This window comes from Cherax quadricarinatus, chromosome 83 (assembly GCF_038502225.1).
Source record: "Cherax quadricarinatus isolate ZL_2023a chromosome 83, ASM3850222v1, whole genome shotgun sequence".
In the NCBI taxonomy this organism is placed as follows: Eukaryota; Metazoa; Arthropoda; class Malacostraca; order Decapoda; family Parastacidae; genus Cherax; species Cherax quadricarinatus.
This window is the reverse complement of record NC_091374.1, coordinates 4780938-4808173: the sequence shown is the minus strand read 5'-3', so window position 1 is coordinate 4808173 and position 27236 is coordinate 4780938. Positions and strand designations below refer to the sequence as shown.

General features: G+C 37.3%; 1 protein-coding gene across 2 annotated transcripts; it reads left to right on the top strand.

Annotated features, from left to right (window-relative positions):
• Positions 1-50: 50 nt before the first annotated feature.
• fwe (Calcium channel fwe) lies at positions 51-25308 on the top strand. 2 transcript variants are annotated; one of them, XR_008409051.2, is made up of 6 exons: positions 51-247; positions 2224-2296; positions 4546-4671; positions 5303-5410; positions 18393-18556; positions 19857-25308. XR_008409051.2 is itself a non-coding variant. In XM_053796226.2 (5 exons), the coding sequence occupies exons 1-5, from the start codon at positions 166-168 to the stop codon at positions 19954-19956; spliced, it is 489 nt and encodes a 162-aa protein (XP_053652201.1). In that variant the 5' UTR covers positions 51-165; the 3' UTR covers positions 19957-25308. The 2 variants fall into 2 exon arrangements, 1 of the variants encoding a protein (XP_053652201.1); XM_053796226.2 differs by lacking the exon at positions 18393-18556.
• The last annotated feature ends 1928 nt before the right edge of the window (positions 25309-27236 follow it).

The window sequence follows — 27236 nt, the reverse complement described above, 5'->3', positions numbered from 1 at the left end:
ACGAGTATAATAATAATAATATAGTTGTATATAGTGACCCCGTGTGAGGGTGGAAGTGAGTGTTGTCAGCTGCTGTCACCATCATTGACGGGACCTCCAGCAACCACCCGCCTCCACCTTTATTCTTAAACAAAAGCCTTCCAGGACAGACAAAACCCTCTAGCAATGACGACTCCAGCACCCCAGGTGGACCTGCCATGGTGGCAGAAATATCTGGCTCGTGGTGTTGGTTGTGGAGGAGGCATAAGTGAGTACAATATTGAACGCCATGGAACCATGCCTGACGTTTTAATTTTTTCCTATTTTATTGCTTATTTTCAGCAATAGCAGCAGTAATTTGTTCTTTGCCCCCATTTTTTAATGTTTCATAACATTTTTTTTGGTTTTCCGGTAGTTGTAGCAGTTATTGCAATATTGTCTGGCCTAGGGGCTAGGCGGGACACAGTACGGGACTGCCAGCCTAGACAAGATTCTCTGGAGTTTTCTGATGTTGTGCGAAGTTGAAAGTTAGATGGCAGTAGTCTCTTGGGTTTAAAAATGACTCCTAAGTAAGTTTATTTAGGTACAGGTACACAAAAGTTATCATATCTAGTGTAAATTACCCAACAGGTATAACCCAAAAAAGTCAGTATGACTTATTTCCATTGGGGTCTTTGTGGTTCTTGTATGAGGAAAATTTGAAGGAATCATTCAAATTGGCAAAGTATAATTAGGTGCAGTTTTACATAATTTTGAATAATTACAATTGTCTTAGTAACATGTGCAAATTAGGAAGAGGCATATAGTTAGGTGTATAATTTATCTTGGCTAATAAGTCCCCTTATGGGTTTAGCACTTAATTTTATAATAATAATAATAATAATAAAATTTAAGGGATAATTATTTGATAATGAATGAATTTTGTTGTTTGTCTGTTTTTTTTATAGCTTCTTCCATTATTTGTTTCCAAAGAATTGTTTCTTTACCTGGAGAGAGTTCCGGGGGTCAACGCCCCCGCGGCCCGGTCTGTGTCTATGTTCTTCGGAGGGTGGGTGGGCGGGGGGGCTCGATATACTGTATATCAGTCTATGGTGGCTCATAAATTCCAACAACCATTTTTTTAACATGGTTGATTATCTCAAAAATAAATAAATAATACTTGTAGGTATTTTATTTCCCCATAAAAATGTTGATGTGTATAATTTCGACTTATATAAAGTGTCTAGGAATATTGCTTTCAAGGGGAGTGAATGCTTTGATGATAGTGAAAGACTTTTGATCCAAGGAATTGAGTATAATACATTACTGTAATATTAATGTCAAATAGCTTATTATTTAGAAGACAAAACAAAGTAAATTTAGCCAAGGCAAGATAGTGTTGTAATAAGAAATACCATCACAATGATGGTACTGTACTCTTTAAAGGACCCCAGTGGAAATTAGTCACCTTGACTCTTTTGGGTTATCCTAGATAATTTACACTATGTATGATAATTGTACTTATGTACCTGTGCCTAAATAAACTGCTTACTTGCTGAAACATATGCTCTCTCATTTTTTTTTTTTAATACTGAGAGAACACTTAGTGTTTAGAATTAGTAAATATTTAAATTACAGTTTAGTGTAGTACTTAAGTAATGGTCTTCCTCTTAACCTTACTGTTATTATATTTCTCATCATTCAGTAATCTCTTGGCACTCAGTTTGTATGGTTGTGAGACTTAAACTAGCAATAAATCTTGGCCAAATTTTGTGATGTTGCACTTGTAGCCACTAGTGTAGGTTTCCATCTGCTTCAGAGCAAACATTGATGAGCAATTTATTCCACAGATTGGATTAGCTTAGGTAATGTGCATGCTATATTTGCTTTAGCAAACAAGTGTAACGTTAGAAATTTGCAGAGGCAAATTGGATTGCATGAAATGGTGTACATATTGTGGACTTTTTTTTAAAAATATATACTGTATACAGTGTATTTATAATGTTTTCAAAATAAGGTTTTTAATTTGAATGTGCATTCATGGTTTCCCAGTATCTTGTTAATTTTAAAACAAAGCAGAGAGTGACTCTTTATAACTATATAAAGATGGAATGGGGAGGGAGCAGAGGAGTGAAAGGCAGGTAAATTTTGTTTTATCATAAAACATTTTAGAGACTGGAATAGGAGATTGGGGCTAATTCTTTATCACCCCTAATGCAATCAAACCATATCTAATTATTATTGTTTTCCTTTTATTTTTTACAGTTGCTATGGGGCTTGGAGTGTTCAACTGTCTCACTATCACTCCCATGTGTATTGTTGCAGGTATCTGGCAAATGTAAGTATGGAAGGAGAGACTTTCAGCAGTTTGATAGTAAATTATCAGACCTAGATTATTATAATCCTGGGTAATACAGCACTTTGTCAGTGGGAGGTACTTAGTTTGTCTTTTTCCCAGGGCAGGGTAGCTCACATTCCTTGGGTCATTAGTAGGAACTTTCCATCTATGCTTTCTAATAGTCCTAGCTTTATAAATCTTTCACTGTATGTTTGCAATTTTATGAAGCATATATTGTGGAAAGTTTCATGGTATTCAATTAAATAAATCAAATAATTTTATTTTTAAGCTTAAAATGGGCCTAATGGTATTGACATCAAAGCATCCCACCTAACAATTTTAGTTAAAAAAACCATAACTTAATTTTCAGTACACTATTCAGAAACTGTTTTAGGCTGTTTATGCAATCTTTTTAATAAATACTGAATAAGATACCTAAAAATATATAAAACAATTTTAAACAAAAAATAGAGGCATTCATGAGGTTTGCCTAATATTATTTTGTGCAGCTAATGTCTACAGCATATCCCAAGAGAAATCTAATATCTTTATAAGTAAAATATAAAACACCAAAGGATAAAAATCAAACTTTTCGGGAGCCATCACCTTTCCCCGTCAAGTCTGGTGGAGCAGTGAGAGGTTGTCCACTGTGTGATGCCTTCACTCCTCAGAACAGCAGAATTATAAATATCTAATTTTCACAGATTACCTATGGACCATTCAAGAGGTCACTATCTGCACAGCCTGGTCCCAGACTAGGCTCTCCTGACTCACGTAATCATAATAACTCAAAAATAACCTGCACATAGGAGAGAGGAGCTTACGATGATGTTTCACTCTGACTTGGACCATTTACAAAGTCACACCTCTCTCCTATGTTTGGGCTATTTGTATATTGTTCCAGTCATGGTATTGTGCCTTTTTGTTACTCATAATAACTCGATTGCAAACAAAACCGTTTGACAGCCTGATCAGTTAGGCTGTTAGCATTGACTGCATGGAGTCTAATGCTGATCAGAAGTGACTAGGAATTTATGAAGTTCCTTCCTAAGGACCGCTAAGTTATCTGTTGGTAATTTTTGGTATTATTATACATTATAAGATAAATAAGTATAGTTACCAGTATGATGGCATAAATGCAAGATTGCAAGTTCCATAAAATGACGTTAGATTGTCATATTGAAATAAATTTAACCACTGAAATGTTACACGCTGCTTGGAGTATTTTACATATTTTATCAGGCTCCTTTGAAGGAAACCAGACCAAAAAAGTGTTGAAACAATGTGAAATATTAATAGCAATTTGCCACATAGCCCAATGAAAATGCTAACATTGCTATTGGAGAACAGGAAGAAGTGTATAAAATTATGGCACCGTAGCAGGTCAAGATAACCCAGAGGTTAGTCATCCAGGATAACCCAAGAAAGTCAGTGTGTCATTGAGGACTGTCTGTCTTACTTCAGTTGGGGTTCTTCAATCTTGTCCCACAGGATGTGACCCTCACCCATTGAGTAACATCAAGGTACCCACTTGCTGCTAGGTGAACATGGATAGCAGGTGCAAGGAAACATACCCAACGTTTCCACCTGGCCGGGGTATGAACCACACACTCAGTGTGTGAGGTGTGAGGCTAAACAAAAGACTAGCAAATGTTAAGATTTACACATGATGAACACCTGCTTGGCTGAAAGCAGAAGTCATACACCTCTTAAATTTAATGCTGTGTTGCATCACAGGATCAATCCAAAAACTCTTACTCTTATAAATTATGTCTAACTTCATCTTGCATATTTTTTTTTTTTTTTAAACAAAACATAATTGTTATTGACTTTGTCCTTGTTATTTAGCATCTCAGCTGCTTATCAAGTAATTGCCTACTTACAGCTACAGGAGCAGAGCTATGTTCATGATGCCCCATTTTCAATGATTTGTTCATCACGCAGTAATTTTTTTTTTTACAGTATTTCATCAGTAGCATTTTTCTCCTCAATTTACAACTGATGTTCAATAATATGACTGAGTTAGAGAGGGTGTAGGGAAAATAGATACATGTATCTTAATGGGTGTGTGAAATGTTGATTTTTTTCATGTTGGTCATTTTGTGCCAGAGTGGACCACTTAGTGTGTGTGTAATGATCTGCATCTTTTTTGCTTCATTATAAGTTATATATCAGTTTGCAAATCCTAATATATCTTCGCATTCTTTTCATATTTTTCATTATAATTTGTCAATTATGTATTTCCACAGGCTAGCAGCTTTTATTGTAATCTCTGCTGAAGCTCCATGCTGCTGTATGTTTATTGATTTTGTTCAGCAGTATTCAACCTGGGTGGAGGGTAGACAACACTGGCAGAAAGCTGCTTTCTACATCATGTGAGTTGAAGTGATGACGGTTCTAAGTCAGGGATGCACAACCTCCTCGGTCACCAAATGTTAATAGCAGAAAAAATAAACCATGCAGTTAGAGGCAGTTGGAGGTATTCAGTGTCACAAGTTAGTGATAGTTTAATTTTTTATACGAGACATCAAGTGTTGTAATTTTGCCATGCATGCAGCCCACAGGTTGTACATCACTGTTCTAGGTTATTACCCATTTGTTTAGTGAACATTTTAACAACTCTGTTTTGGTTTAAGTTTGGAGGATATAACAAAATTTCCACTTGACCGTTTATTTTAAACATACCACTATAAATACAAAACTACATATCCAAAAAACATTAATTAAAATTCAGTCACAATAACATTGCTGGAAAAATTCACACACAAAAAAACCACACTTATGGTCCAGGACAAGCCTAAATGTCATCTTAGCATTCTGTTCTTGTGTTATTTGTGAATTAGTGAGGTTAAAACTTCTGTACGTATATATAATATAGTCTTGACATAAAAGAGTCGGATACACTTTTTTTTTTTTTCAGCAAACCAGCTGTATCCCACCAAGGCTGGGTGACCTAAAAAGAATAACGATTGGAATTATTTCTAATGAAAAAATATACTATTTCAGCTTGGCTCTTCCAGCTGTCATCATGTGCCCAGGACTGGCTACTATATTTGGCTCGGGCCTCATCTTCTTGTGTGGGGTTTTGTATGGAATGATGGCCCTTGGAAAAAAGTAAGCAATCTAGTATTACTTGGTACACAAAACTTGATATTTTAGTTTTTATGGAAAGATAGGTCAGCTCTATACAATGCAAAGGATTAATTTAATGCATTTTCACCAGGTATCACCTTAATTTTTGGGGGAATCATAAAGCCATTGGTGCAGTATTAAATATTGCAGACATTTTGCTTTTCAGTAAAATTTTTATAAACAATTTGCAGTAATTCAGATTTGTAGTTGAATAACAGACTAGATTATTTGTCTACTCGTTCTGTATCACTGTTGTTTTCTCAGTTGTACTTTATAATTGGGTTTCCTCATAAGTTTTTTTGTGGGTTATTAAGTATTATTGTATAGGTAACATTTCCCTTACAGTGCTCTGTTCTATATAAAAAGTGTATTTTCCTTTTGGTGTATTTTATTCTTTGTGAAAATATATCTGTCCACTTTCTCACAGCATTCCTCTACCACTCTCCCACTGAGGCAGGGTGACCCATAAAAGAAACACTTTCACCATCCTTCACTCTATCACTGTCTTGCCAGAGAAGCTCTAGATACTACACTTCAGATGCCCTTCCAAACTGCAAATATCCCCACCCCTTTAGAGTGCATTCACTATACTTTCCACCTCCAGGACTCTCTCTAACCAGTTTCCTTGAATCCCTTCATAGGTTGGATAAATACATGAGTGGGTGTGAGTTGGGCCTGACTAGCTTGGGCTACCAGGTCTGGTGCCGTGCTCCTTCCTTAAGTGGAAGTGACCTGACTAGGTGGTCATTGTTCTAGGCCGGGGAGGGGGGGGTGGCGGCATGGACCTGCTTTGCATGGGTCAGTAGGCCTGTTGCAATGTTCCTTCTTTCTTATGTTCTAAAATGTTACCTTGCTTGCACTCCAACAACTCATCAGGTCAAAAAAAAACATGTCTCCACTCACTCCTAATACGCTCATACACGCCTACTGGATATCCAAGCCCCCTGCATGCAAAACCTCCTTTACCTCCTCCATTTTTCCTCTACTACAGATTTATATACCTTCCAAGTCATCCTAGTTTGCTCCATCCTCTTTAAATGTCCAAACCACCATAACAACTGTTCCTTAGCTGTCTGGAACATATTCCCTTCAGACATGACATCACTGCCTCCAACCTCCTCCTCATTGCAGAATTCACAACCCCTATGCTTCACGCCCATAAAAGGGTGTTGGTACCACTATACACTCATATTCCTTTCTTTGCCTTCATGGAAAGGATTCTTTGTCTCCACAGGTGCCTTAATGCACCACCCATCTTATTTTCTTCATCAATTCTATGGTTTACTTCATCTTTCATAAACCCATCTGCCGACAAGACCCCTCCCAAATATCCGAGCACATTTACTTCCTCCATATTTCATCTGAAGGAGGGGTGTTAATGTTGCAGTTTAAAAACTATAGTGTAAAGCACTCTTCTGGCAAGACAGTGATAGTGAATGATGGTGAAAGTTTTTCTTTTTCGGGCCACCCTGCCTTGGTGGGAATTGGCCAGTGTGATAATAAAAAATAAATTTAATAATATTTCATCCTGCCAATCTGATATCCAGTCTTTCATTACCTAACTTGTTTGTTACCCTCATCACCTTGCTCTTTCCTCTGTTCACTTTCAGCTTCCTTTCTTTACATACACACTGATGTATGTAGCTTTATTCTCATTATCCAGAACCTTTGATTGTCAATCCCATACAATCGTGTCATAATGACACGATTGCAAACAAAATCTGCGATCAGAGAGTCATAAAACTCCAGATTGACGCTAGCTGGACCAATGGCTAACGCGTCGGTCTGAAGTTTTATGACTCTGATCATGGGTTCTAACCCTGCCCATGGTATGGTTTAATTAAAGTTAGGATTGTATTGCAGTTTTTTTTTATTCTGTGAAGAACTATAATATCAAATTTGCATGGTAATTTTTATCATATTTGACAGTTTGGTGTAGGTTAGTGACCAACTTGATGTGCATTACAGAATTTTTCCTATCTTTATTATAATCAATTTCAGTGTTGAAGCAGAAGGCTAGAGATTACTTATCCTTGTTTTCTTCTAATGATATGAAGGATCATCATGCTTATGCATTGCCTAGATTTTTAAAGGATGTTAGAGAAATCGACATACCCTGAAAAAAATAGTTGCTTAATATCTTATAGCTCTGTGAGCAACCTTTGCACCAAGTTGGTAATTTTCAGCTTTTGTGTGGTCATATTTTGAGTCTCCCACAAATATCATAGCTTGGAGGTTTCAATAAAAAAAATGTCCATATAGTGGAATTTTTTAAATGTTCAAAGTACAAAAATTGTCAGGTTTCACAAAAATAAGTTATGCATGCACACAGTAAACCCTTACCAGTTGCATGTTTTGATGTTTGTGGTTTTGGTCATTTTAACCCCCCCCCCTTCCTTCCTGACCTCCCATAACTGAATGTCAAAGTGTACAAAGAAGCTCCATTTGTGGGTTTTCTTAAATCTACTTGAGGGTTTTCTCATACAGATATTTATGGTGATTTATTGAAAATTAAACAAACTTTGCTTAATAAAAGCACTTTGCTCATCCCCAAACACATCAGAGTATACAGTTTTTCAATGAAAAATCATAGAGATTAAGAAGATTTCTTATCAGAATGTGGAACTTTAGGATTTAGTTACATACTGTGCTTGCTCATCCTCACTGACATTTGCTACCCTTCCCTTCCCTTCTTGCTCATTAACCATCCTTCCCTCTTGTTTTTTCTCCTTTTTTTTCTAATTTTGTAGTTCCTCTTTTGCTTGTTCATTCATTAACCACCTCTCTCTTCCATGTTAGCTCTCCTTCTTCTGTTGTATTTGCTCATTCACTTGCTTGCATGCCATCATTGTCTGCCTACCTGCTTGTATGCCATCATTGTCTGCCCATATGCTTGTATGCCATCAACCACCCTTTCAGTAGCTTGATTTCTCTCAAGCTTTTGAGTTCAGAGGAGCAAATCCTAAAGAGTCCTCCAGTTAAATATTTCTTTTGTTGCAAGACTAATCTTTAGAGTTTTCTTCTACAACCACTGGTCCTTAACTCATATTTCGTGTTTAATTAGTGGCTTGCTAGTCACAGTTATGCTGTTCAGAGTTTTCATGAAACATAACCTCATGAATGGTAAGAGTTTACTAAACACATTCTGCATAAAATATATATATATATATAGGAGGGCCCCGCATACACAGCACCTTTTTGGTGTTCCACGTTTTCGTTGGCTTCAGATTGAGCCATTGTTTATTATGTTCCACCCATTGGCAATAGTCGCTGGCAGGTGGAACAATGTCTCAATTAAAAGCCAATGAAAGAGTGGAACACCAAAAATAGGGGCTGTATATGCAGGGTCCTCCTGTATAGAGATGATTTATACAAAGATGCACTGCTAATTGTAATTGTTAAGTGAATCCCATTTTCTTTAAACTATTCTGTAAATGGAGATGTGTTTCTGGGAAATTTTTTTTTCTAAAAACATTATGTATGTGCCAGTGGCTTGTATACAAGGAATGAACTTCATGGTTTATCCCAGCCACCACAAATAAAATAAAGCACACATCACTCAGCAGTGCTGGTTGCCTTCCAAGGTTGAGGATTTGTGAAGAGATTTGGTGGAGTTGGGTTTTATTGTAGATCATATGGAGAGCGTGTGTAAATTTTTTTTATTTTTTATTAGCACACTGACCGATTCCCACCAAGGCAGGGTGGCCCGAAAAAGAAGAACTTTCACCATCATTCACTCCATCACTGTCTTGCCAGAAGGGTGCTTTACACTACAGTTTTTAAACTGCAACATTAACACCCCTCCTTCAGAGTGCAGGCACTGTACTTCCCATCTCCAGGACTCAAGTCCGGCCTACCGGTTTCCCTGAATCCCTTCATAAATGTTATTTTGCTCACACTCCAACAGCACGTCAAGTATTAAAAACCATTTGTCTCCTTTCACTCCTATCAAACACGCTCACGCATGCCCGCTGGAAGTCCAAGCCCCTCGCACACAAAACCTCCTTTACCCCCTCCCTCCAACCTTTCCTAGGCTGACGCCTACCCCGCCTTCCTTCCACTACAGACTGATACACTCTTGAAGTCATTCTGTTTCGCTCCATTCTCTCTACATGTGTGTAAATGTGTTTGACAATGTGAGAGAGAGATTCCAGAGAACAGTGATGATTTGCCTCATCTGAGGAATCAGCTGTGTACTTGGAGAACAAACAGCATTCAAACCTCATAGCATACTAGTCCTAAAATAGCAGGCCAGTTCTCTTAAGCCCTAGACCTTGCAGGCTAGGTTTATTTTTGTACATTAGAAAAGTTAGCATGGGCCCCACTAGTGTAGAAGTATTGCTGTGGGTCAGATTGCTTGTAGTAGGTTGTACTCTTAACAGTAGGTCTATTTTGGGACTATTGTGGATATAGTAATAGTAGTTTTAAATATGCTGTTTTTTTTTTTTTTTTTTTGAAAGTAGTGCTGCAATACAGGACAGAACACAGATGCAGAGCAAAGCAGTGACAGTAAAAGCTTAGTCTGCACCTGTTTCTCCATCACTGTTGGTAGTATGGCTTTGTATCCTCTGCAACAGTGTTGAGACCAGTTTGAGCCACTACAACATGTTACTAAATGGGGAACCGAATCCTAAATGATTTTACCCCTTAATATATGCCTTGTTACTCAACAGAATTATGTTAGTAATAATGACAGAATTACCAACAAATTATTAGGTAAATTGGACACACGTGCAAGTAATGTGACATTCTATTGTGACAACATTGCCTCAAAAAACTGTCACGTTAGTTGTGTTTGCGTCCATTTACTTAACAGTATTGTTGATTTGTTCTGGGTTATTACTGTTTAGTTTTGTACCTTATCAACACATTGATAAACCTTATTGGGCTGCAGATTTGCACATGGACCTAGATAAGGTTGATCATGTTTGCTGTAGTGCTTATATTGTCATCTCTCCATTTTATATTGAGGTCTTACACTATAATCATTTTTCTTGAGTTACCATAGGCCAGAATGGTTACTTAGGGGAGGGTCTGTAACCTGGGTATGAAAATTGTTGCATGCATATCACAACACATGACTAACTGTTGTTTATTAATATAAATAAAGTACCTTTACAGATTCTAGAGAGAATGATGGTAAAAAAAGGCAATTTTTATTTTTGTTTTGTAAAAATTCAGTTTGGAGGGATATGTTGTGTATCTTTATATGTATATGCTTCTAAACTGTTGTATTCTGAGCACCTCTGCAAAAACAGTGATAATGTGTGAGTGTGGTGAAAGTGTTGAATGATGATGAAAGTATTTTCTTTTTGGGGATTTTCTTTCTTTTTTGGGTCACCCTGCCTCGGTGGGAGACGGCCGACTTGTTGGAAAAAAAAAAAAAAAATTAGATTTATAGATTGAAACATTTTGATTTATACATACAATATTTTTTTTGTTAATATACATATGTAGGTAGGTATGACACCATTTATCAATAAATTTATCATGATGGCTTTCATAGTTATCATAAGTGTTATCAGTGACACTTGTTCAAGCAAGGCCATAGCCAATATATTAAGTAAATCAGGTAGTGAAAGAGACAGACTTTGCTTACAAATAATTACTGGTAAATTTGTAAGATTTTATGACGGATTAATTTTACGGAAAGATTTTTTCTGATACTGTTAAAGAAAATAGTGTTTTGATGGATTTAAGATTTTTTTTTTTTTATTTCCTGTACACGGTGTAGAAGATAAAAAATTATATAGAAGTCACTGTATGAAAATTATATAGTATTCCTGACTTAGATTTATGATATGGTTTACATTGCAGTCCACTTAGGTATAACTCTTCTGCTTTAGGGAGACCTATACCTTCTGACACCACCATGAACTATATTCCCTAAAGTTTAATAGAAGTATCACTGGTACTCTCAACTCTCTCTTTTTTTTTTTTAAGGCTTCCTAAACACATCTTTATTCTTAACTAGTCTGATAACATAATTCTTATATCAGAATATTGTGGAAAAATGATTTTCTCAGAATTATATGCTACCTTAGAATAAATGATAGTTCTTTGATTTATTTAAATTGTCAGTGTTAGCTGAATATTTTGGGCTTAACTTTCCTGATTACCTACTATTCTAAGGCAGTGTATGACCTTCATGGGTGTAGTGCTTCCAACAGATGTGTAATAATTGGACCATGCTTTAACCAAATAAGTCATGAATTACAAATGCTTCTTAAGTTTATTAAATGGGTAATTTCAAGGATAATTAGTAAACCTACTTACAGTGCAGGTTTAACAAGTCAAATTCATACTTGGCTTATTTAGTTGTCTACCGCACCACTTTGAATCCATAAATATTTATAGTATGTATATTGCCTTTGACAAAGTATCTACAGTATATGATCTCAGACCAGATTAAAAAAAGAACTGTACCTGTACTGTATTTTATTCTTGTAGAGATGGGTTTTTCAGGTATTCCATTTTTTTTTTTTTTTTTTTTTTTTTTTTTTTTTTTTTTTTTTTTTTTTTTCCAACAAGTCGGCCGTCTCCCACCGAGGCAGGGTGACCCAAAAAAGAAAGAAAATCCCCAAAAAGAAAATACTTTCATCATTCAACATTTTCACCACACTCGCACATTATCACTGTTTTTGCAGAGGTGCTCAGAATACAACAGTTTAGAAGCATATACATATAAAGATACACAACATATCCTTCCAAACTGCCAATATCCCAAACCCCTCCTTTGAAGTGCAGGCATTGTACTTCCCATTTCCAGGACTCAAGTCTGACTATATGAAAATAACCGGTTTCCCTTATTATTATAAGGCAAAAATGCAGTAAATTCTGTCATGATCTCATTAGATTATTGGAAGTTTTTGCTATTTGAAAATTGCATAAAAATAAATACTGTAGATGGTGAATAAGAATATACTGTAGAGGTATTAAGAGAGATTGCAATTTTTTAACACTGACCATCTCCCACCGTGGTTGGGCGACCCAAAAAACTAGAAACACTTTCACCATCACTCCATTGTTTTGTCAGAGGTGTGTCAATAGTCCTGTTCAAAACTGCAAATATCCCCACCTCTCCTTTTTTGAAATTATTCTTCTTTCAACAAACCGGCTGTATCCCACTGAGGCAGAGTGGCCTGAAAAGAAAAACGAAAGTTTCTCTCTTTAAATTTAGTAATTTATACAGGAGAAGGGGTTACTAGCCCCTTGCTCCCAGCATTTTAGTCGCCTCTTGCAACACACACAGCTTATAGAGGAAGAATTCTGTTCCGCTTCCCCATGGAGATAACAGGAAATAAAGAACAAGAACTGGTAAGAAAATAGAAGAAAACCCAGAGAGGTAGGTAGGGGTGTGTGTGTGTGTGTGTGTGTGTGTGTGTGTGTGTGTGTGTGTGAGATTGTACTTGCCTAATTGTGGTTGCAGGGATCGAGACTCGGCTCCTGGCCCCGCCTCTTCACTGACCGCTGCTAGGTCCTCTCTCCCCCTGCTCCATGAGCTTTATCATACCTCGTCTTAAAACTATGTATAGTTCCTGCCTCCACTACATCGCTTGCCAGACTGTGTGTAGGGATATGTTGTGTATCTTTGTACGTATATGCTTCTAAACTGTTGTGTTCTGAGCACCTCTGCAAAAACAGTGATTATGTGATGAGTGAGGTGAAAGTGTTGAATGATGATGAAAGTATTTTCTTCTTGGGGATTTTCTTTCTTTTTGGGTCACCCTGCCTCGATGGGAGACGGCCGACTTGTTGAAAAAAAAAAAAAGAGGGGTTGTTGAGGTGGTTTGGTCATTTAGAGAGAATGGATCAAAGTAGAATGACATGGAAAGCATATAAATCTATAGGGGAAGGAAGGCGGGGTAGGGGTCGTCCTTGAAAGGGTTGGAGAGAGGGGGTAAAGGAGGTTTTGTGGGCAAGGGGCTTGGACTTCCAGCAAGCGTGCGTGAGCGTGTTAGATAGGAGTGAATGGAGACGAATGGTACTTGGGACCTGACGATCTGTTGGAGTGTGAGCAGGGTAATATTTAGTGAAGGGATTCAGGGAAACCGGTTATTTTCATATAGTCCGACTATATGAAAATAACCGGTTTCCCTGAATCCCTTCACGAAATATTACCCTGCTCACACTCCAACAGATCGTCAGGTCCCAAGTATCATTAGTCTCCATTCACTCCTATCTAACACGCTCATGCACGCTTGCTGGAAGTCCAAGCCCCTTGCCCACAAAACCTCCTTTACCCCCTCTTTCCAACCCTTTCGAGGACGACCCCTACCCCTCCTTCCTTCCCCTATAGATTTATATGCTTTCCATGTCATTCTACTTCGATCCATTCTCTCTAAATGACCAAACCACCTCAACAACCCCTCTTCTGCCCTCTGGCTAATGCTTTTATTAACTCCACACCTTCTCCTAATTTCCACACTCCGAATTTTCTGCATAATATTTACACCACACATTGCCCTTAGACAGGACATCTCCACTGCCTCCAACTGTCTCCTCGCTGCTGCATTTACCACCCAAGCTTCACATCCATATAAGAGTGTTGGTACTACTATACTTTCATACATTCCCTTCTTTGCCTCCATAGATAACGTTTTTTGACTCCACATATACCTCAATGCACCACTCACCTTTTTTCCCTCATCAATTCTATGATTAACCTCATCCTTCATAAATTCATCCGCCAACACGTCAACTCCCAAGTATCTGAAAACATTCACTTCTTCCATACTCCTCCTCCCAAATTTGATATCCAATTTTTCTTTATCTAAATCATTTGATACCCTCATCACCTTACTCTTTTCTGTGTTCACTTTCAACTTTCTACCTTTACACACATTCTCAAACTCATCCACTAACCTTTGCAATTTTTCTTTAGAATCTCCCATAAGCACAGTATCATCAGCAAAAAGTAACTTGTCAATTCCCATTTTGAATTTGATTCCCCATCATTTAACCCCACCCCTCTCCCGAACACACTAGCATTTACTTCTTTTACAACCCCATCTATAAATATATTAAACAACCATGGTGACATTACACATCTCAGTCTAAGACCTACTTTTACTGGGAAGTATTCTCCCTCTCTTCTACACACCTTAACCTGAGCCTCACTATCCTCATAAAAACTCTTAACAGCATTTAGTAACTTACCACCTATTCCATATACTTGCAACATCTGCCACATTGCTCCTCTACCCACTCTATCATGTGCCTTTTCTAAATCCATAAATGCAATAAAAACTTCCCTACCTTTATCTAAATACTGTTCACATATATGCTTCAATGTAAACACTTGATCTACACATCCCCTACCCACTCTGAAACCTCCTTGCTCATCCGCAATCCTACATTCTGTCTTACCTCTAATTCTTTCAATTATTACCCTACCGTATACTTTTCCTGGTATACTCAGTAAACTTATTCCTCTATAATTTTTACAATCTTTTGTCCCCTTTCCCTTTATATAAAGGGACTATACATGCTCTCTGCCAATCCCTAGGTACCTTCCCCTCTTTCATACATTTATTAAACAAAAGTACCAACCACTCCAACACTATATCCCCCCCCTGCTTTTAACATTTCTGTCATGATCCCATCAGTTCCAGCTGCTTTACCCCCTTTCATTCTACATAATGCCTCACGTACCTCCACCACACTTACATTCTGCTCTTCTTCACTCCTAAAAGATGGTATACCTCCCTGGCCAGTGCATGAAATTACCGCCTCTCTTTCTTCCTCAACATTTAAAAGTTCCTCAAAATATTCTCGCCATCTACCTAATACCTCCCTTTCCCCATCTACTGATTCCCCTACTCTGTTTTTAACTGACAAATCCATACTTTCCCTAGGCTTTCTTAACTTCTTTAACTCCAAAATTTTTTCTTATTTTCATTAAAATTTCTTGACAGTGCCTCTCCCACTCTATCATCTGCTCTCTTTTTGCACTCTCTCACCACTCTCTTCACCTTTCTTTTACTCTCCATATACTCTGCTCTTCTTATAACACTTCTGCTTTGTAAAAACCTCTCGTAAGCTACCTTTTTCTCTTTTATCACACCCTTTACTTCATCATTCCACCAGTGTGTGTGTGTGTGTGCATGCATGCTTGTACATGTATGTATAGTGTGACCTAAGTGTAAGTAGAAGTAACAAGACATACCTGAAATCTTGCAAGTTTATGAGACAGAGAAAAGACACCAGCAATCCTACCATCACATAAAACAAGTACAGGCTTCCGTTTTACACTCACTTTTTGAAATTATGTAATGAAAATGGTAAAAATGGAGCAAATATTTGTGTAATTCTAGTAGGAATAAGATTTATTTGAAAGAATTAATTGCTTGTACTCATTGGAGCCTCGAGTCTTCCATCAAATATTTGGTCATCACTCTATGTTGATGACTTCGCTATTGCCTGTGCAGGCGCTGGCTGTCACCTTATTACAGTTTCTCTCCAGCATGCAGTCAACCGTGTTTCCAATTGGGCCACCACACGTGGGTTTAAATTTTCCAGCACTAAAACCCACCAAATTACTTTCACTAGACGCTCTGTCATCTCCGATCATCCTTTGTACCTCTATGGCTCCCGTATCCCTGAACGTGATACTGTCAAGTTTCTGGGCCTCCTCTTTGATCGTAGGTTATCCTGGAAACCTCACATTACCTCTCTGAAGGCAACTTGCCACAGCCGGCTGAACCTCCTTGAAACCCTTGCTCATCTTTCATGGGGAGCTGATCGTCGAACCCTCCTTCGCCTACATTCCACCCTTATCTTATCGAAACTTGATTATGGTGACCAGATCTATTCAGCGGCATCTCCTGCTACTCTCTCTAGCCTTAACCCCATTCATCACCAAGGATTACGTTTATGCCTTGGTGCTTTTCGCTCTTCCCCTGTCGAGAGCCTCTATGCAGAAGCGAACGTTCCATCCTTATCCGATGGCCGTGATGCCCATTGCCTTCGCTACTATGTACGCTCTCATGATCTCCGCAATCCTTCCATTTATAGAATGGTCACTGATATTAGTAGACATTCTTTATTTGTTCGCCGCCCCTGTTTACTCCATCCCTTCTCTCTTCGCCTTCATTCGCTCTTGTCTTCTCTTCAATTACCACCTTTCTATGTACATGTAGCATCTCACTTTTCCCTACCCCCCTGGGAAGTTGCAGCTGTTCGAGTCTGTTCTTTCTCTCTCCCTTGCTCAAAAGCCCAACTGTCTACGGTCGCTTCCCGCTCTCATTTTCTTGACCACTTTCGCTCTCATTCTCATGCCATTGCTGTGTACACAGATGGCTCTAAGTCTTCTGACGGCGTAGGATTCGCAGCAGTGTTTCCGGACAGCATCGTACAAGGGCATTTACTATCTTCGGCTAGTATTTTTACTGCTGAATTGTATGCCATCCTTACAGCACTTATCCGTATTGCATCTATGCCTGTGTCATCATTTGTGGTTGTCTCAGACTCCCTTAGTGCTTTACAGGCTATACAGAAATTTGATACACCTCACCCCTTAGTCCTCCGTATCCAACTTTGGCTACGCCGCATCTTTACCAAGCATAAAGATATTGTTTTTTGTTGGGTCCCTGGTCATGTTGACGTACAGGGCAATGAACAGGCAGACACTGCTGCGCGGTCAGCAGTACATGACCTACCAGTTTCATGTAGAGGTATTCCATTTACGGACTATTTTGCTGCAATATCTTCCCAACTTCACACCCGTTGGCAACAACGTTGGTCTACTATGCTCGGCAACAAACTTCAATCTATTAAACCGAGTATAGGTTACTGGCCGTCTTCTTATCACCAGTGTCGAGGTTGGGAGACTACTCTCTCCTGTCTTCGCATTGGCCATACTCGTCTTACTCATGGATATCTCATGGAGAGGCGCCCTGCTCCTCTCTGTGAGAATTGCCAAGTTCCATTATCAGTCAGCCACATTCTGTTGGACTGCCCACTTTATCAACGAGCACGCAGAATTTACCTCCGTCGTCGTCTTCGCTCTGCTGCTCTCTTTACCTTCCCTTCTCGCTGATGGACCCACCTTTCATCCAGACTCTCTCATTGACTTTTTGACAACAACTGACTTACTTCACGAATTCTGATACCTTCAGCCCTTTCTACTTCAATCTCTTGCTACCCCCTACCCCCGTACTATTCCCTGCCCCGCTGTTTTCTGTAACCTACTGATCATCCCTCCTCCCTTCTGCCATCCAATACCCTCGCTTCCTTCCCTACCCTGCAGCGCTGTATAGCCCTTGTGGCTTAGCGCTTCTTTTTGATTATAATAATAATAATTATAATAATAATAATAATAGGAGGGGTGTTAATGTTGCAGTTTAAAAACTGTAGTGTAAAGCACCTTTCTGGCAAGACAGTGATGGAGTGAATGATGGTGAAAGTTTTTCTTTTTCGGGCCACCCTGCCTTGGTGGGAATCGGCCAGTGTGATAATAAAATAAAAATATAATAATACATCAGCCTATAAGCCTTTGATCATCCCTACCCACTTTAGAAAGGAAATGCTAGACATTGTTTTGGTCCATCCAGGATCATACTCAATTATGACTTTATAATGGGATAGGATTGATCAAGATACCTTAGGTTTCCTCTCCAAAATGTGGATTAATTGTGAAATCCAAACATGGTACTGTGACTTACTTCTCCATAATTGGCTGATTTCATCAATAGCACTCAATATTCTAGTTAGAAATTATTGTACAGTAGCTACATATATACATGTGTACAGTAATATACATTACATCTCTTGCCCACCGCCTATCCTTGTTTGTTTAAAAATACGTGCCCATCACGTGTATATGATTTGATATAATTCTGATAATCTGTAGTCCAGTGGCATCCAGCATGACAACAAAAATAATATAATGTACCTATCAAAGCATGGATATTTTAAAACTTAAGACTTTTTCTAATCACCAAGTAATGATACTGTATATTAGGGGAAGTCGGGAGGATATGATCGCTGCAGCTCAGCAAAACACTGGGCCGGCCAACTCTCAAAGTGCTATCTTGGTGGATGACCCTGAAGCCTGGCGCTCCACTTGAACCAGCTAACAGTTTTATAACAACTACCATCCATCGTTTTGATAACAACCGCTTACATGTTGGTTTCAAATTCTTCTTGTAGTATAGGCATGGGCAGTAGCCAGTAAATTGTCAAAGGTTGGCTTAGTGTCGGCAAGAGTATTATAACTTGCATGTTAAGTATCTGCTTTAGCTAGTGTCTTACCCTTACCTTTCATATACTTATTATTATATATTTGGTAGTCCTATTTTTAATGGTCAGTTTCTTTTTAACTTGGTTTGTACTAGTACATGTGATCAACATAATTTTCTCTATTAATCGTGCATGTAAATTTTTGTGGTATTTTGTAAGATTTATATCAGTATTCATTTATCTTTTTTGTTGAATTGATTTTGGCAATTATATGATCTCTCTTCTTTTCTTAATAATTGTTAGATTTTAGTGATACATTTCTGTGGTTTCAACATAAAATTTATTTTGTATTTTTGGATCGTGCTTTATTATCCTTGAAGAAATTAAATGTGCTTTACTTAACAAATTTTTAAATTTCACTTTTAAAACATCCGATTTATACTGTCTGTCAACAGAAAAAGCATGATACTTTTTGATGTGCTTGACCATTGGTATAGGGTTGAAACCTAATTTTGACCATATGGCTGAGCTTCTATAAGAATAAATTAACAGACTATTATTGGAATACAGTAGATCATCAGTATTCTGGCCAATATTCATTAGGAATTATTTATTGTCCAATAAATTTATGAAAATTAGTATGATTAGGAATCTGAAAATTTGTTTTTCATTTATTTGAAAGTTTTGTATATGGTACTGTATTTGCAATTTTTTTGTGATGGTCCTGCATGGACTAAATTATTGATGATTCGGCACCAAGCAAACAGGATTGCTGATGTTCTATTGTGTTTAGGCTAACCTTTACTAATTTATCATAAGTATACTATAATGTAATTTTTTCAGTAGGATTCATTTTCATTAGTATTTGCAAGTTTTTACTTTTATAAAATTGTTTTCCTCCTTAAGCGCCTTTGAGTATTTTTTGCTGAACTATTAATGATTTCTTGTGATTTCAGTGTTTTAGATTAGTTTTTTGTTAATTTTTTCTCAAGCTAGAACTGTAAATACTTGTGTGCATACTGCTTTTAAATGCTTTATATTTTTCAGCTGGTCTGAAATTTTGTATTAATAATTTACTGAAAATGAAAGACAGGTTCAGGAAATACTTGACTAGAATTCTAAAAGAAAACTGAGTTGTAGTCTTTTCTTTTTATCATAATGCTTTTGGACCTAATTTTTTTGCTGTGCTAAAACATTCTGGAGTGATAAAGTGTGCTGTGATAACACTAAATCAATTCCTCCATAGAGGCTCCAGGGATGACATGATAGCTGCTGCTCAGAACTCGACACGGCCAGGCAACATGAAGGATCCTCTGGTGGATGGAGCTTCTCCGACACCTGCTTAAGTTACTTTATCACACCTCTTCCAGCTCAAGTGGGAGCAGTGAATATGTCGTATTTGTTGTTGTGGTTAGGATGTTTGCGTCATTGAAAAGATTTTTTTTTATATATATATATATAAATTTGTAGTATATAGTATTTTGGAAAATGTTAGTTTCATATGAATCGTGAACAGCTTCCCCATTGCCACACCCCTTACTATAAAATTAACAACATGAATGGAGGACAGTAATATGGTAACATATCATAATCATTTAAATTACACTTAAGGAAAGTTTTGTCATTAAATGGCACTATTTTTAAGGCTTCCTTTTCACTGTTGAAATTTAATTTGTGTCCTTGTGTTAGGAAAGCTTATATTTTTCTTTTTCATTTTATAGAATACAGTAATAAAATATTGATCTTTCCATAGGTTTAGATGTTTCCTTTATTGACATAAAAGATACTTGTGCCTGCAATCATGCTGCAGCCCATTAAATCAATGCCTGTAGCATATGATAGAAAAAACATTTGTTCCCAGGAAACTTAACTCAAACAGCCATTTTCATAAAGATATGTGTGGTTCTGGTCTTTGACTATAAATTTGAGAATGGTAATGAAGTAGAAAGTGCTGTGGTAGTTTGTGGTGAGGCCATTGTTGTTGCTACTGGGTCAGTCAAACTCTTAACACTAACTTAAATACTTATATGAAGATTGGACAGAGAATATCAGCACTAATGTAATAAGTAAAATATGGTGATAATTGCTAATATTTAGAATTTTTTTTTTAATATTAAAAAGTAGGTAACTATGTAAGGTATTAAATTAAAACTATAAGTCAATATACTAAATCACTATGTAAGGTGCTATACACAATCACTGATCAAACCCTGAATATGACTGACCATTTATATTCTGACATCCAGTACTGTATTTGAAAGAATTGAATTGATAAGTTTATTAATCTTAAAATTGATTGCCAGATACCTAGATATTTCACTTTCTTGTAAAACAGATTTGATTTGCTTATAGTATCTGGCTCTCTCGACATAAACATTGTTTATGGTCAGCAGTGTCAATGTTTTAATCTGCATTTTAATTTTTAATTTAGTTAATATAATGTACTAGGTGTCCCAGAAGTCTGGACCTGAAGAGATACATTCACAATTTACATTTAATTAATTTATTATCAAATCCATTAACAGTGCTACATATTAATTCTTGGGATTTTTTTTTTTTAATGAATTTATGATTTTTTTTTTTTTTTTGGAGGGGGGGGGGGTAGAATAAGAATGTATGTTTCACTCTGGGTCTTCCAAAACCTATTAAGAATGCCAGTGACCCATCAGGGTATTTTGAAATTTTGAAATGTGTAAAACCGACATTAGGAATGTATAACTTTTGATGAATATAACACCAATATTTCTTATGGGTGCAGAGTTTTGGGACCCTGTACAATATAGCTGCTCAATACGCTATGGTTACTTGGCTACAAATGTTCACCAATAGCTTAGAGAAGTACTAGTGCATAACAAGCTTTATAAAGCTTGCTAGATAATACAGATAATTAACTTCCAGGTGTAATGATGTCACTTAGCACAAAGGAGAAATTAAACAAGTGGCTCCTTATATGTACACTTTAAGAGCGACTGGAATATGCTGCCAATTTTAATATTGATTTTTTACCGCTAGATATTCATACTCGCTGGAAGAAGGTAAATTGTACTTAAAAAAGCTTAAATTTAAAGCAGTTTGCAATGTGAATGAAAGGTACAACACTCCAAGTTTTTCTTCATGCAGTAATAATTTAAAAAAATCTTTCCAAGGCATAACTTTGAAATTGTTGGTAAACTACAGATGCTGTATAGGATTAAACATGAATTTTTGAGAGTTAAGGGGCAGAAATTAGACTTCAACTATAATTGATCTGTCATTGTAATATACAGTCCATTGATACCATGACAAAGGAGAGCTTATGATAATGAATGGAATTTGATGCACAACTAGATTACAACTTTTTTTTATGAAAAATAAAGTCGTATAACCAGTTACTCGGGTGAAAAATACATTTGCTGTTTATGTAATACCTGTACTGTACCTTATATTTTCTACATTTTCACAGTAAGCACAGAATCATTCTACATTAGAATATATGACAAGAAATCAGTAAAATACTGTACATGACTACAAATATGAAATACTATAGAGGGGAAAAACAACTGAGGACATTGTACATTTACAAAGATCTTTGGAGAAACATCTATGTACGAAAGTGCTCAGGGAATTTCTATTGTTATTTTATTATACTGTAATGAGTACCATAATTGTTAAACTGCAATTATTTCAAAACTATTTAACCAACAGTAAAAAATTATGGCAAGACATTAATTAATTTCTTAGCGAAAAAATATTCTTGTCGCCCAGTTTTAAAGTCTTTGCATCTTGCAATTGTTTTCAAACGTTCTGCACATTTCATCATTATATACACGGCTTCATTTTCAATTTTCTGTCTAGGTCATATCTGTCATTTAAAGGTTTGAGATCTTATTTCTTTTCATTGAGAATTATAATTTAATAAAAAAAATCAATAATAATCTTGTTAAAGGTTAGCAGTTTGATGCATTACATACCAAAGAAATATTTAAAAGATTAAAAAATTCCATTTCCCACTGTATGAACCCCTTCAGGAACTTTATTTTTTCCTCTTGAATGTTTGCCTGTAGTTCAGTGTAGCAGTATGTAGCAGCTGTTATTTACATCCATGGGAATATTAGCCTTACAGGTCTAAGTGCCCCAACCTGGACTTCAGCCTCAATTAGGCAAGATGTCAAGTACAAGATCATCTCATCCAAACTGAGGTTTTATTCCTGGCTGAGATACTTTGCAAGGAAGTACGTTTGTTTTAACTCAAGGTGCCAGTCAAGTTTACTAAAGAATGGTGTTTTGTGTGTGTGTAAAATGCCTGTTTGTAATTACAGTACCTAGAGATCTTGATCAAGTTTCTGTCTTGTACCTTTCAACAGACTGACATATTATAACTGTCATATCTATTTTTTTGATCCCTTGTATGAAATCTACTGTCACTGTGCTACTGTCCTGTTCATATCACTTCTTGACATTATTCTACATCAGCTATTTCCAACCAAGGTTGTACAGGAAATGGTTTTATACAGTGCCCTCTCATTTCATTCCTGGCAAGAGAGTATCCTCTCTGTTCTGGTGTAATTTTTTGTTATAAGTATCCCATCTTGTTCATTCTTGTATGATTCCTTCATAATTCATTCTCCTCAACCTGGATACCAGTCTAGATTCACCTCATTGTAATTTTTTCCTTGTATTGCAGAATATAATAATTTTTTTAAATGATTTTGTGAAGTACTGAACTAATGTGAATTATTCAGTGCAGTGTTTGGTGGATGCTCAGCCTTCCATTAGCTGATTGTGAGACTTAATCTGCCTCAGAATGGGCTACCTCGACAACTATGATGCATGGAGTTTCAATAAATACAAAATTACAAGTGCACTTGTTAAATCTCTTGTCATCTGGCATACATGAATAAGTGATCAGTCAGAGGATCTCACTTGATGGTAACCAACTCTCAGCAGGGTATTGCCACAGCCACATCAATAATCCTCCTTGACAGTGGCCTGAATTGTCTTGCTATCATATTGGTAGATGACCCACTGGATTGGCAATGTCAACCTTGCTTGTAAAAATATTACATGTTTTCAGATTGTAAAATTAGTTTCATAAGCATTGTAAAAGTTAAGGGTATCCATTGTGGCATTATAAATTTGTGCACTTTGCTTTTTCTCTAGATGCCAAAATTGTAATGTTCTGCTTTTTTTGTGTGTGTTAAATGATTGTTTACAGTGGGTGGGTAAAGTTTTTATTTCCTAAAATTCATGTATGATGGTGCCTACTAGTGCACATAAAGGGTTTGGGGAAAGAGGATGATTAAAATTAGGCCTCTTCTGTAAACTGTTTGGTCAATTTAGTTTGCCACTATGGTCAAACAACCTGCACGTGCTTCTTGTATACATTAGGTAATTCATTAAGTTTCTTTCCTTTTCCATGCTTGCTTGCTCACTCACTCACACTTTTTTTTTTCTTTCTTGTCTGTGTGTGTCTTCTCCCTTTTCTCTGCTAGTTTTTGTTACACTATTGTCTGGTGTGTTAAGGTAAAAGATTTGTGTAGCTAGTAAAGTGCTAGTTTCACATGGATTTGAGGCATTTGACTTTATTATTATTATTACAAAGGGTGGATTATTATTTTTTTTTTTTTTTAGAAAACTGGGTATGGGATTACGCTGCAATTTGCATTTTTAATATATTATATTTTTTAAAGGTAAACTAGCAGTGGGCAAGATGTATTATAGAGCATATACTTTAATATTCTCTATAATTGTTGAAATCATAGCTTTGAGGTAATAATTACCTTAAATTTTTTGAACTGTTGAATATTATATCTAACATAAGGATTCTCTGCGCACATTATTTCCCTCAACTAGTTCAGTAAGGTATTTTGCACGTTTATTTGTTAACTTTTCCATTGCCTCCATTATTTGGATTCTAAAATTTTCTTTTTACTTTTTACATGCATTGTTTTTACTCGCTTTGTATGTATAGTACTGTATTAAAATTTTGTCTCCTTTCATAGAAAATTCTGATTGCATGGGAATGGCAAAGCAAGTTTAATGCTGAATTGCAAAATGCTTAACTCTTTGGAGTACATTTAAAATTGTAATGATAAAGATTGCTTTTCATTTATATAAAATAAAAGGACTTTTAGAGTAAGTGACATTTAGACTTAAGTAGATATCTTAAGTATAGTACAGTGTTTCACTAGTGGACAAAACTTTGTTAATGAAGGTATCCACTGCAACTAAGTGTTATTTACTCTACCTTGCTGGTACAGTATCTACATATGCCAGTTTCCATACAGTATATTTGCATTTCTTTATTAAAAGTGACTTGGCAGAGAATTCTTTTGTTTATGAGTGGCATAACTTTTCAGTAGATACCAAAAAGCATCATGTTGATGCTTTTTGGTATCTACAGAAACTGAAAAGTAAAATGGTATACCTTGTTAATACGAGGTAGTACAGCTATAGTCTCCACTGGGACCATGTTTGGAGGCAGTTTTGTTAATGCACACTTGAAAAATTCTGACTTGTTACCATCCATTCCCAGGCCCTTTATAATCCTCTTGGGTTTTGCACTTCCTAATGAGTATATTATTAATAATAAACTGATAAATGTGTTGCAGTAAGCCATGTATACTTCAGATGAGGATATTCAGTATTAAGGTGAAAATATCTAATGCCATACTGAGATGGAAGGGCAGCTCAAATTAACATTAGTCAGTGGAATTTTCTTTTTGAAAATGGCAGTTCATGGGGTCTTGACTGATTTTCTTTATCTGACCATAGTGGCCAATTTTTCCTTATTCTCTCCAAACAGTTGTGTAGGAATATTTCATTACAGTATGTGCATATATTTCTTAAAAAAAAAATTGTTATATTGCACTGATTTTTATCGACATGCTCACTCACCTCGTAACTTATGCTTATTTGATGCAATAGTGATTGGAGAAAAAGTGTAAAATATTTATTAGTGATAAAGGTAATAGCATGCCTGGACTGTCACTAGCAGATGTTTGCAAGATAACCTACACCAGTTGGTGACCCTTTATGGTGTCATATGTAAAGTGTAAATATTTTATAGAAACCAAACTTGGAAGATTATCAGAGCCACTCTAGTCTGTGTGGGTGTAACAGTAGATGTTCAAAGACATATAATATTGGCTGCATTTCAAACTACATGTAATTGCTCATAATTTTATTAGTGTTACCTTGTATCATTTAACCTTAAAAATATTTGTGGTAATATGTAAAGCAAGTTAAGAAAAAATCATTCCATTTACATAATTTCTCCAAGGTCACTTAATTTTAGTTTTGTCATTTGTACTCTAATTATAACAGTGTTGAAAATGCTCCAGTTGCAACTCCTCTTCAAGGGGGGCTCCTTGGCGTGGTGAAGAGGCTCTTGGTCTGAGGAATTAGCCCTGTCGGTCTTCTTCCTCAGACCGAACCTAATTACCCCCCATTCTCCCCTCCCCTATCCCATCCTCCCCATCCTCCCCTTTTTCCATTCCTCCTCCTCCTCCTCACCCCTCCCTTTTGCCCTTCCTCTTCTTGGCCTTCGTGATTTCTCCCACAGGCGCACTAGTTCCTAGGTAGGGGAAAGGACACCGGGGTCCATCCCATTCCGTTGAGGTTTCTTGGCGGTGGCGTAGTTTGCCGTGGAATCTGGATTGCCTGGGGATGTCCCGATCCCTCTCCGGTATCCCGGAGTAGCTTTGGGTGTCTTTTGGGCGACGGGTGTATCTCTGGAAGCCACCTTTCGGATTCCGGGGGTGGTGGCTGAAGGAGGTATGCTTTGTGGCGGATATCCGGCCGCCCTCTCTTTTGTCCACCGAGGTAGCTCGGCAGATGTGAGGTTGCTATCCCAGATTGCTGGTTTACTGGCATGAAGGGTAGGGTATGGCACGGGTTCCATGCTGCATCTGCGCTACTAGCGGTGTCGAGTCCTCTTGGGCGCGGAGGGGGATTTCCGGCCCTTTCATTCCTCCTGGGAACTATTCCTCCCCGCTCCCCCCTTTTTTTTATTCTTTTTTTTATTTTTATTTTCTTTTCTTCTTTCTTTTTTTTTCTTAAAAACAAAAAGCAAAGGAGTAACCTAACCATGGCAGCCCTAGTCCATGAAACCACTACCCCCGGGCCCCTTCTTGATACCGCACCCCTTTCTGACCCTGCCTTGTGTTTAGACCACTCTTCGGACACTCCTGATGCCCCTGTACCTCTTGCTGGTGCTGTTTCCTCACCCGCTTCAGGTACCGGGGCTTCGACTGACTCCTTCGATTTGTCTGAACTCCGCTCTCCTTTGACTATGCTTCCGGCTTCTCCCTCTACGGTACGGCAATTTTCGAATCGCCCACCCATTTCCTGCCGGACCAACTCCGGTCCTACTCCTAAACGCCAACGTCAATCTCCTGATGATGCTCCGTCGTTACCTTCCCATTCTACTCGGAAACGACCGACACGTCAAGCACTCCCTCTCCACGCTCAGTTTCGGACCACACAATGGACTAAATTCTTTACTTTAAGACCAACTTCTTCTTCTGCCTACCTTTCTGACCATAGTATTGCCAAAGCGCTCCTGCGTCATGTTGGCAGAGATATTTCATTTCACGCTCTCAAGAGCGGTACACGCATCGTCACTGTCCAGAATGCTACCCAAGCT